This window comes from Cupressus sempervirens, chromosome 4 (assembly GCF_028749045.1).
Source record: "Cupressus sempervirens isolate cs-2001-9-10 chromosome 4, ASM2874904v1, whole genome shotgun sequence".
In the NCBI taxonomy this organism is placed as follows: domain Eukaryota; kingdom Viridiplantae; phylum Streptophyta; class Pinopsida; order Cupressales; family Cupressaceae; genus Cupressus; species Cupressus sempervirens.
Window position 1 is genome coordinate 704,461,742 of NC_143121.1, and position 13,393 is coordinate 704,475,134.

The window sequence follows — 13,393 nt, forward strand, 5'->3', positions numbered from 1 at the left end:
TCAGCTAACATCTGTAGTAGGGTAGGATCCTCCTCATTTTCTTTTATTGGATCCTGGGGCAGTTCACCTTGACATACCTCTATGGCTTCATGTTTACATCGATGCACATTTCGATGAGAGGATGCTTCGCTTGCTTCTGATCGGCTACACTTTTCTCTTCTATGTCTTCTCCACTGCATTCTATCTTCCACACAATCACTATCATCATCAACCCATCCTCCAAGCTTTGTTTCTCCCATATGATACTCTTGTTGCAATTTTTCTTGTGATCTTGCCATGGCTATTTTTGTACACAAATAGATACAACTGTCTTCTTATGGATTTTTGGAGTGTTTTGATGCTTTCAACACATTATGAATCAATTCATTAAGACTTAGTCACCTATTTATGGCAAAAAACTCCCAATACCTTCTGCTACATGCTATCAACTTCTTAGGAGTAGGAGATTTGTCCACCATCTTTTTCAAAATGACACATAATAATGCCACTATGATTGATTTTTGAACATCTCATGACACATAACAATCACACAACAACCAACCTCATCTTGCTAGCAAATCAAACATAATGCCTTTTGACAATTGCATTGCACTCTTCTTTCTTCCAAAAGATGTTTTCCATGTGTGCTCATGCTTGTCCTCCAAACAAGCCAAAACTGACACACTTCAACAAACACATCACATGCAATGCAAATTATAAGATTCTTTACAACAATGATTTATCCAATTTTTACTTGGTCAAATCCTATGTCCATCCAAATATATTATCACAACACATAAACCTTCAACTATTTTCTACAACGGGTTTTTTATTTACACTTGCCAACAAACACACATGGTTCTATCACTAGCTTTATTTTCTGTATGGCAAAAAATTTCATACTATTGTATATAATTGTTCTTCAAACAAACATGCACATGAAGATTACACGATGTTTACTTTTTTTCCAATCATGATTTTTCTAGCAACTCGATGATGTCTAAGACTAGAGAAGCCAAGATGAAAAACATGAAATTTTTCTTTATTTTCTAATTATGGTGTTTACTTTACTGCAACAATTTTGTAATTATTGTATATTTTGTAATTACTATAAATTATTATATTTTCATGTATATATTGGCTCAAAATGATAAATTATTCATATTTCCATGGTTGAACCAGTGGTGATTGTACTATATCATATTTTTACTACTCAATGATGAAAATTAAACCATACTGATTCAATGACTAAATCTTAGGGTTGCATTCATTTAGGTTTGCATTTCAGCTCAGCTTTGCACTACAAAATGTTTCCTATAGCTCTTTTACTAGCCTTTGACAAAACAAGGGGTAGACTATTCAACACGGATTTCATTTCGTCATCCCCTCCTTAATTTTATCATTGTGAGTCCATTTTGGGGGTCAAAATCAAAGTATGATATTCTTTGACTTTGAGACAACAATTGTTAAACTTAGTCAAACTTGGTCATATGGACCCTCACATCACTCTAAATGGACTCTACACTTTCTACAATCTATTCTAATTTATTCTACATTCTTCTAAATCACTCATCATATCTACATCTATTACTCCATATCATTTTTTTTTGAAGTATCATCTTTTGATTTTGCTCTTGAGGGGGTCGGATGATTATATCATTGAATCTTACTTCAAATTTCTACTTCAAATTCTATTTCAAAATTCTACTTCATATATTGCTTCTTCAATCAATTCTTGCTTCAAAGTCAACCTAATCTAAAGTCAAAATCCTCATTGCTAGGGGCATCTACGCTATCTATATCTCACACCATCTTCTATCTATGCTATCAATCGATCTACCGATTGACTTTTTGTCAATTATCTCAATCAAACTTATGACAACTCAAATCATAGCTTGATGGACAAGTATCAAAGAATTCTAACCCTAACTCTTGAGGATTAAGCCTCATTCTGGGGATATTCCTATGACTCATGATAGATCTTGTCATCTATTTTATGGACTGGTATTGAGGCATTCTAACCCTGACTCCAGAGGACTAAGCTTTGTTCTTGAGATAGTCCTAAAAATCTTATCAATTGGTCTTCATACAATCAAAATTGGAACCAATCTCAATTCTCATTCTACACTTCAAATCAAACTATTCTTTGAATCAATGCGCTACTCACACATCAATTCAAAGAGGGACAAATGTAATCACCCAAAATTGGTCACATCCTTAAATGTAGAATTACATCTTGGAATGGAATAGGTTCAAATAAATCAAACAAGTCAAATCAATTTGAACACATTCAATTGTGACACATAAAATATTAATTTTAGAATAAGAATTAATAAGTCATTATTCTAGAAATCAATTTAATATTGATTAGGGACCCCCTATCCATAAATGAATATTTTATTCTTTATGGGGTCCATGGATATTCTTAAACAATTCTAAGTGGGATCTCCACTTCAAATTGTTTATTTTGAGTGTGATCTCCACTTTAAATTGTTTATTCTGAGTGGGATCTCCACTCTGCATTATTTATTCTAGTGGGATCTCCACCAAAAATAAAATAATCAACCCCCAACCTCACCAGGGTTGGATCAAACTCTACCCCAAGCCCTTGGAAAAATCTATAAATACAAGGCATTCTAAGAGCTAAGAGAGGCAATTTTAGAGTAAAGAAACTTTGTTAGATTAAGCATTCTAGCATTTCAATTCTAATTCTATCTTTCAATTCTAGCTTAATTGCTTTGTTTCTTAGCTTGATTTTACTCCATGCTAGCTTAATATTTCAATTCTAAGTTTGAATCTCTCATCCTAGGGGTGTCAATGTCACTAATTTGGTCTTAATTCTGAGAGCAATTAATTTCATTTACATACTCATTCCTTAGTTAGAGAGAGATACAACTATTTTATTCTTAATTTTGTTTCATTATATGTGCTAACCCTATAGTATAATGTCTTATTGAAGTGTGTTGGTTTTGCAGATACATGATCCACATTTCTCACACACAGCTTTCTCAAAACTACACTCCTCTACCACCTCCTCTTATCCAAGATGGATGAATAATGACTAAAGACTTCACCACAACCCCTTCTTATACCAATCTAAGTCACAAGTCAGCCTAGTAAGCTACAAATTAAATATACCTTAAATTAACTACTTGAAGAGCCACAATTTGGCCTCCAACATAAATTAAATACCAAATGCCTTTAAAGTCTTACAATACTTATTAAATACATAAAAAAAATTAACCAAGACCCAAATAGGTCCACTCAACTCCACTAAAATCCCTTAATCATGTAGGATAGACAACTACTCTAGGATGCTCCTACATCAAACTCCCCAGGTGCGAAAAGATGTTGTCAGAAGTTGGAAGAACATCTTTCGGGACCCAACACATAAATCCCAAACTAGTTCTTCACATACATGTCCTCCAAGTCTTCAACTTGTACACTCTTTCCCTTATTCTTTTTCTTCTTCTTCACCTCCATCCTCGGTTTTCCATAGGTTTTTTATCCACACTAATCACTAACCCTTTCAGAATCTGCCAACTCAACTCAGCTATGAATACCTAGGTTCCTTCTACCAACCTCTTCATTCTGCAAAGGAATCAGGGAATGCTTCCTACCACCTTTCTCAATTGCAAATACATTCTTGACACAATCATGCACATCCCTGCAATCATACTACCAAGGTCTACCATGTAACACATGATAATTTTTCATGTCCATAATATTTTTCAAACCAAGTTTCTAAACCATCTCCTCAGCAATAAGGTTATCAATACTACCACCATCCACAATCACATTTCAGACTTTACCACCAGACTTACAACGAGTCCTAAACAAATTACTCCTTTAACAAGATTTAGTGTCCTCTGACCAACTAGCACTCATCAAATTATCAAACTCTCTCCTTGCTCAAGTTCATTGTCTTCAACCTCATTTGCAACAACTCTTCTATCAGTAACCTTCTATAGATTCATAATATCTATTTCCTTCTTCATGAAATCTTAAACATGTACCCTTAAACTCACCTCTACCTATCCTTCTATTCTGATCAATAGGTTTTGGTTCATCTTCTGCACTTGGTTTAGCCTTTGTCGAGTAGTATTGCTTCTCCTTCCCTCAAGAACTACCTTGATTCTTCCTTTTCAGCTTCTCTTCTGCTCTCAAAGAATATTGATAAGAATCCTCAATCAAGGAAATATTCAACATACCAACCTCATCTTGAATATTGAATCTCAAACCATTAGTGTACCATGCTACCTTCTCCTTTGACAATTCTCTATACCCAGACTGAATGGCCAACTTGTAGAAATCCTCTGTATAATCTTTCACAATCATGTCCTTCTGCTTTAGATTCTACAACCTCTTAAACAACTCAAGTTTATAATTAGCAAGGATGAATTTAGCCTTCAATTTAGTTACCATCAACCTCCATCTAGTGATCTTCATTTCGCCTTCCTCTTCTCTGTCTTATTTTAGTTCCTTCCACTAAAGAGAAACATGTGTCCCTTCAACTTAGTTTATGTGAACCTTACTCTGAGTGGATCCTCAATATCCGCAAGCTCAAAGTAGTCTTTCATTTCACTAATATAATCAATTAGGTCTTCAAGATTCAAAGTACCCTAGAAAATAGAAACTTCCATCTTATGCTTCAACTTCAATTGAGATCCAGGTCTAGCAAACTAACCAGCCCAATTTCCCATAGGTCTCTCCACACAATTAGTTATGGCCTCACCACTTGATCTAGCAACTTTAGAGTCTTCATTAGCTTCCTCATAACCATATTTAGTACTTTCATGTCGAGGTATACCATCTATAGCACTTATGATCTCAACGATCATATCACTCTTCATCAATGTCATCTCAGATTTGAAACTGGCTTTAACCTCCTCTATTTTAGATCTAAAATTTTCTTTAACCTTCTCTGAGATCCTTTCTTCCATAGCATCACTAAGATCATCAATTTCCCTATGGTCCAATATTATCGAAGGCATCTTCTAAGATTTTTACAAACCTTAATAATTCCCCTTCACAAGACCCTGGTGCAAACTACCTCAACTTTGGTGCTTGGTCTACACACTCAGGATCAACCTTTGATCTGATACCACTCGATGCAATGCAATGTAGGAGAATCCCCAAAGGAGATGTCCTAGCCCCCAGAAAATAACTACAAAATGAAAGATAAACAAAAATGCAAGATTTGAAGTCAAATTCATAATAATTTATTCATAGATATAAATGATTACGTGTAATGTATTAGGCTGTCAGGCCTTCTCGGTTACGGCCAAATACAAAGAAAGTAATAATTTTGCAAGATACCTCAAGATCCCATCTAAACCCTAGTTATTCCAAATCCACACTCTAGTAGAAACCTCCAAGGAAGATCCAATTGGTACTCACAAACCCACCAAGTAGTCTCCTTATTTCTCAAGCCTTAGATACTAGTCTTCTCAAAATTGTGCTCCTCTACCACCTCCTCTTCTCCAAGATGGATGAATAATGACTAAAGACTTCACTACAACCCCTTCTTATACCAATCTAAGCCACAAGTTGGTCCAGTAAGCTACAAATTAAATGTTCCTTACATTAACTACTTGAAGAGCCACAAGTCGGCCTCCAACATAAATTAAATACCAAATGCCTTTAAAGGCTTACAATACTTATTAAATACATAAAAAAAAATTAACCAAGACCAAAATAGTTCCACTAAAATCCCTTAATCATGCAGGATAGCCAACTACCCTAGGATGCTCTTGCATCATTATTACATACCATGGTATAAGTTTCCATTAATAATAGATAATTTTTTGTACAGTTACATAACTTTGATTTAACATGCATTTCATGATTATATGTCATAGTACATCATAGACATATCACTAGTTAAGGTGTCTTTTGATACAAGATATGTATAATAAATGCTACGTATATAATTCTATGTATGCAATCATATGAACTTTATAATTATTCAATCATCATTCACTAACTTATCAAACCATCATAGATATGAATGTTTGTGACTCTTAAAGTATGAAGAGTTGTGACTCTCTTGAAAGGTGGTAATACTAAAAGGTTACAAACCTCCAATCATGAAGCTATGAATAGGAGAGAAAGTCTTAAGGAAGGAAATCATAGTAAGGTCAATTATAACATACAAGATAATTATTGTCCACATAAAGAAGGGTATAGAGGTTAACTAAATATTAATAGAATAATAATAAGGAAGAAGAAGTACTTCCAAAGGGTTAGCAATTTTGAAGGGTGGTAATTGTAAAAGAGAGTGACAAATAGCCATTGCAACAAACATGGCCAAGATATGTGACTCTTCCTCACATTGAAAGGTATAAAGAGGAGAGTGATTCATTTGAGGAGGGCATCCAAGGGAGATAAAGTTTGGAAATAATATATTAATCTTAAATGACCATAATGGAAAGTGATTACTTGATTCTTATATAAGGTGGTGACCCTTCCACTAATAATGTATAAAGGTGAAATCATTCCTATTATTCAAGGATAATTTATGTATCATCACATGCCAATAAATTAAATCAAAACCCACTCAATTATTACTCATTAATCTATGAATTCTACATTCATTCAATCATTATTCACTAAGATTTCCAATAATCAAGCTAAAGGAAATCATTTGATTAATAATTCAAATAGAAGAAAAAGGAAAATAAATTGATAGTAATAAAAAACCTATAAAAATTATTATTATTATCCATTATCTTTCTTATGATTACACACACACACACACACACACATGGCATAAGAAAATACATTCACAACCTCCCATTAGTAGATTATGTGAATACAACTATTACTTAGATATGATTGTTTATATTACTCCCATACACAATGCGCACTTTCTTATATTTATCTATCATAACATAGTATATCCATTATTTATTCATGATTAACTATGATTTGTAGACATATAGAATAAATGATTTAGATAAGATATTGTATTAATTTTTGTCTTTAATTGTTGTATTAAGCCATGATGGCTAAATAGGGATTTTCAATTCGGGAAATGGTAATGAGATCACATTCCATAAAAACTACCTCATGGTTGTCCCCATAGGGATAAAAGGAAACTCTCTTTAGGTGTAGGAAGGGTAGACTTTTGATACAACCTATTATGAAGAGCCCTCACAACTCTTATCATGGTAAGTGAACCTATAATTAGGAGAGACAAGATAAGGGTGTCTAGATGGAGAAAAATGATGATAAGACCCCATTCTAGGTAGCTCACCCCATGTGCATGCCAAGGCCCATATGTGGCCAAGGCAAAAATGTAGCCACTTTGAGGCCTACTGTTGGGACACCTCATTGAACCCTCTAGCCTTATAATTTCTATGGTTGAATCATCTCAAGTTAATTCTAACAATACTTTGATTCAACTTATATTTCTCATGCATGTATATATCTAACTAAAATAAATCTAACTATTTCTCATAAATGTTTATATATAACTAAAATAAACTAACTATGACATTATGATTATATTTCAATACTTACAATATTCCAATGTTTGAAATTATTTATTACATAATACATGGAAACTCTAACCCTACTCTTGTTAATTGTGAATTTAGGACATGGTTCTAGGGAAAATTATGTAAGGGACATTAAAACTACAAGGTATTTTCATGTATAAAAATTAAGAACCATTTGCATATAGAAAAATACTTTGGAAGTTAAGGTCGATGAGATGTCTTCAAATACTCGTTATGAATTGCATAAAATATATAATGAACCTATCTTTGATATTAGTGGCTAGATTTAGAATTGTTTGCTTTATAATGATAAGCATAAGGTTTGTTGATCTCTAAGCCTTGTTTCCTATTAGTGTCCAACACTTAGTCATTTTCTAGGTAGAGTTTGTTAGTCATCACTGTGACTGATCCACCTAATGAAGGTTGAGTATTCATGGACTTGTTTATATTTTTATTTCAAGAAAAACAAATCTAAGGTTGTCGAGTACCCAAGAATAGACCGAGTCACAATATATGTTGAGTAAAGATAAGGAAGTCAAGAAAAGTAGAGATAATATATGTCAAGTGAGTGAGTTACTATCAAGCATAAAAAAGTTGAGGGACAAAATGGATATCAGTTATGACCAAGCGTTAGGATATTCAATTGTCGAGTAAACCAGTTTTGGCATATGAGTTTGTGATAGCACAAACACTTATGTAAATCATTTTGTCTAACTTCTTTATTTAATTTATGAATTGTAGAGATAGATAAGGAAGTAATTAAAAGTTTTATTAGAGGACATCAATCCCTAGGAAGGAAAAGTAACCAATCAAAAAATTAGAAGGTGTAAGTGATAAAAGGGAGAATTTTGGATCATTGATCTTGATCTAGAACCTTCTTTGAATATCTATTTAAGAAGGGTTAAAGCCCTAAATCATAGGGATGATCATGTATGCATGAGAAGTTAAAGAAAAAAGTGAACGAAGGCTAAGTTTGATAATTAGAGATATAAATTAGATAGAGAAACCTAACAGTGAAGAGAAGGACATAATTTATTAGATTAGGAGATCAATTCAAACAAGGATAGAGAGGATCTATAATCTAGCATCAAGTGCTAACCAAAGGATTGGGTTTGTATCATTTTGATAAGTGGATCAGGGTAAATCTCTTAATAGAGTGGTCCTAATAGGCCTACTTAAATATTCTAATAGAGTGCTTACTTAGTTGTAAGCTTAAATCCTTTAATCAAGGTAGACCTAACAATCCTATAAATATTTCAATAGGATAGACCCCTCAAAGGGTAGATCACCAGAAGTGATTAAAAATTGTAGCCTTAGCAGACACACTTATTACTACAATAATGAAGATTTTTTGGTGTCATCCCCACCCCAATTTTACCTTCACATTGGAAGGTTTATGGGTAACCAAACTTTTGTGTTATGTGTTTACATTTTACTTGTGGATGTGATGCATAGTTAGATTTGTTTTAGTATTTCAAGTTGATGGTTGTATGGGACATGATCTACATATGAGATGAGTTAATGGTAAAAGTATTAGTTTTGTTTCAAAGAGTTAAAAAAATTAGTGATCTTGATTCACCCCCCCCCCCCAATCTCTCTATCTTACTTGCCATTAAGACTTCCAACAATTTGTATTAGAGATTTGTTCTCCTAGAATAAATCTAACAACTTGAGAGTTAAGATCTTTGAGATGAAGGTTTACGAATTGGGAAAAATCATTGAAAATTAGATGCTTGACATCTAGATCATATTGTAGCAGCTTGAAGTAGCTAGACAAGAAACGAGGAAATCCTTGAAGAAAATAAAAGAGATGGCTATAATTCAACAAAATGATACTCTCTATCAAGAAGTGGACACTAAAGGACTATATGATAGTGACAATTCCAGTGAAAGTGAGTAGTAATAGAAAACCTATTGGGGAAGAATAACATTATGAATGAAGAAATTAGAGGATTGGAGAGACAGCATGAAATACAATTAGTAAGACTGTGTGAAGTGACTAAATAGAAAAAGAAAGTTAAAGAAGAAAAAATCATGGCAGAAGAAGACAAGTGACAAATGGATACCAGACTTGATGAAAGGACATCTAATGTGCAAAATCTCACAAACAACCAGCTACACATGATGAATCAATTGTTACTTTCAAATTAGGAACTAAATAGAAATGATATAGAGACTAAAAATATAAGATCACAGGGTGACCAACTAATTAAGGAATGAGCTGAGATTTGAAAAGGAATTGATGGAGAGGATGAACAAACCAAGCGAAGTGATAATATACTTTGAAGAACTAATGAGATCACCAAAAACACCTAGTGACACCTCTAGACTAGGATATACCAGGCACTCTTCATCCACTAAAGAAGGAGAATTTTCCAAGAGTGGAGAGAAAAAAAAATCAAAGGGAAAACCTACATGCTATCATTGTGGAAAATTAGGACACACAACAAACATTTGCAGAAGCAAGATTGGTAAGAAAAATTCTAAACCAAAATTCAATGGGCATTGTTTTAACTACAAGAAACAAGGACACCAAGCACATGAATGTAGGACAAAGGCAAGTGATGCACCTACTATACCTAGATTTCAAGGACATTGCTATAACTGTCAGAAGTATGGACACAAGGCTCAATAATGTAGATCCAAGGAAAAATTTGACTAAACAACTAAGTAGCAAGTGTATGTACATAAGCAAGGTAATTCTCATAATTGGGATTATAACACATGGCATAGTTGCCATTATTGTGGAGAATATGATCACATTCTAGAAAATTGCATTAGGATACATTTCAAAGGAAATTACAAGAAATGGTTAAATGGAAGCTTAGTTTTCTTTAGTTGTCACAAGGTTAGACATGTTAGCAAGAACTAAAAGACCCAAATACCAACACCAAGCAATGAACACATCAAAGGGAAAAGACAAAATCAATGTGAAGAAAACAAGGAATGAGTTGAATAAAACCTAGAGAAAGAAGGTAGAAGCAGGAAGTAGTGGAACAAGTGAAGCTAAGCTCATCCAATCCAATGGATTAGGTGATCATGCCACCTCTAACTAAGCAAAAAAGGTATGCCAGAAACTATACACTTGAATGATAAATTACATACCAGTTCCTAATAGAAGATATGTTAAAAGTCCATATCTACATGAATCAAGATGCACTAGGACAAATTAAGGAAAATAAATCATATGCATAAAATATATTAAGTATTAGTATTTTTGTATGTAGCGACCTAGTATTGACATATGAACCAAGCTCCTATATAAAGCGAGCTAAATATGTGAATAGTAATAAAGATTGAGTGTTGGAGAGAATTTTTTATGAACAAAGATCATGTGAAGGTTGAGACAACTATAATGCACCTAAAATAATACAAAGCATTTAGTGAAGACATAATTTGATAGATTGAAGGTTTATATTAAATTTTTGAAGAACATTTTCATTCACTAGATGATTTAGAGCATCTAGAATGATTATAGGTGATTAGAGAGAAAATTGAGAAAAAATTTGAGCAGATCTACAACTTGATGTTGACAAACAACAGTAAAGTTAGTTACACTTAGAACTAAGTTCACTTGTTCTATGAAGTTGTTGAAGTTGATTTTCAAAACCCTATTTCAAAAAAATGCCATCATCTACATTAGGCACTAAGAAGGAAATGTTGAAGGAAAGCAATGCACATATCATGAGGAACAAGCAATGTCCTCCACTAAAGTTCAAGGCATACCCTTACATCACGATGAATAGAGATGCATCAGGTGCTATGTCATTGATTCCTCCCAAAATGTTAATGGTACACGACATCCATTCATGTTATATGTGCAAATTTGGAGAGATTGGAGACTATGAATTGTAAAATTCTTATGGAAAATTGTGTGAGAATGAAATTATGAAAGATAAGAACAAGGCCATTGTCAAGAAAGGGCTTACTTGTGCCCTACCCTTTCCAAAGGTTTTCAAAGATGAATGGATTAAGATAATCTTGAGAAGGGTGAACAACATGAAATTATGGCTGGAAAATGGACCAATGAAGATTAATAAGGAAATAATCTACCCAGTGACTAGGTATCCAACCCTATATCAAGTAAAGACTATGCAGTGTGCAGCAAGAAACATCATCAAAGAAAAAATGAAGGCCAAGTAGAACGACCAAAGAATGTCAATAGACATTATTGATGACCCTGTATTAGTTGAGCCAACTAAATAATGTTTCATGTATTGTAGTGGACCTAGGTTATAAGATTGTGCAGAAAGATCGTAGTTATGATATTGTCAAGCTTCAATTAATAGTACTGGCAGAGAACCTTGGAGCAGTAAGGAAGGCAAAGAACACATCATGTAAGTTTGGGTCACTATTAGTTTGTATATTTTTCTATGTATAGAACACATTTCCAATTGATGAAACTATAGTGTAGGATAATACTAGACTCGTGATCATGCAAATAAACTTCGTTATTGAATAATTGGGTGAGATTTTTGAAACCATAATGGATGGTTATTTTGATGAATTTAAAGAAAATATGAAAAATAGAAGACACAATAAGTTGTTGGCCACTATTATGAAGTTATTTGTTTCATAGTGGACACTGATTTTACATTTGCACAAGCTGCACTTCCCAGGGTTTCATGGCTAAGGCCAATGAAATATGAAGAAAATGTGGATGAAGTCACTGTAGTAGTTACAACCATGTTATCTGAGGAAATTGATAATAATGTCAAGCCCTTTGAAAACTATGAGTCAACCAAGCTGAAAATGATTATGCAGACAAAAGTTCCCAAGATGGATAGAAAGAGGTAAAAGATGATTTCTAATCTTCAGTGAAAACTTGGCAAAGGACCCATGCATATAATAGAAGGCAAGGGAGAAGATGAGGAATCATAAGAAGAAGAGGAAGATTTCAAGGGAAAAGAACTAGTAGTTACTGAGCCCAAGGCAACTAGGCAAAAGAAAATTATAATAGTGAATCATAAGGTGAAAAGGGATCCAAAGAAGACTATGAAAAAGACTATTACCACTCTCCCCCCTGAACCCAAAAGAAGAAAAATTATAAGGAAAGGATCTAATGTAGTACCACCTATAGCTACTAAACCAAATAAAATCCCAACAAAGGTCATTCATTTAATCAAGGGTAAAAGTTCACCAAAAAGGAAGTAAAGTGTATAAGGGATTGAGTAGAGTCCTCAGAAGAAGCTGAGAAGAAAATTGGTCATCATGCTTGATGATGAGAAAGATGAGGGTGAGAAAAATGACTAGTCTAATTATTTAAGTAAGTTTCAGATTGTTCCAAGATGACCACCCATGGACATTGACCAAGTATGTGAGAACATAATAAATTAAATGGGACTAACATGATTCAAACATATTAAGTATGATTCTTTGAATAAGAAAGACCAGGAGAAAATTGAAAAGGTCATGCTAGATATGATGAAAAAAATTAAATATATGCCTATAGAACTATTCAAAGGGATTCCAAAATATTTATACAATAAATTAGCTACTAAATGGAAGTGGGCATTATCCACAACAAGGAAAATAAGAGAGGCTACAGTAGCCCAGATGATATCTAATTTAGGGAATAAACATATCTCTATAACCTTAAGAGATTATGCAAAGAAATTTGTGCCAAAGGTGAGAGCTTATGAAATTTTGAAGAATAAAGTAGAAGATAGAAAGTGTTTGATATAGAAGAAGGAATTTGGGCTATTAATTCCAACAACAACAGAAGAGAAAGAAGAAGAAGGAAGAGATGCAATTGAGCTAGATAATCAAGAAGATTATGATGCATCAAATAATATGGTAGAGACAATCAATGGAAAGGAAGAAAAGAGTGATCAACAAGATATTGTCACTATAGAAGATATCCTTAAAGACCTCAACAGAACCTAAATGTACTGACTGAGGAAGAACTAAAA

The 13,393-nt window shown here is 33.4% G+C and overlaps 1 protein-coding gene across 1 annotated transcript in view; it reads left to right on the forward strand.

Moving 5' to 3' along the window:
• The first annotated feature begins 9,291 nt into the window (after nt 1-9,291).
• The window catches only part of LOC149563206 (voltage-dependent chloride channel 1, chloroplastic-like), a 41,978-nt gene continuing 37,876 nt past the window's right edge, over nt 9,292-13,393 (forward strand). Inside the window, exons 1-3 of the mRNA XM_089828088.1 lie at nt 9,292-9,373; nt 11,705-11,818; nt 12,061-12,274. Coding sequence (XP_089684214.1) covers nt 9,292-9,373; nt 11,705-11,818; nt 12,061-12,274 — 410 coding nt within the window. The remainder of the gene's footprint in view (nt 9,374-11,704; nt 11,819-12,060; nt 12,275-13,393) is intronic.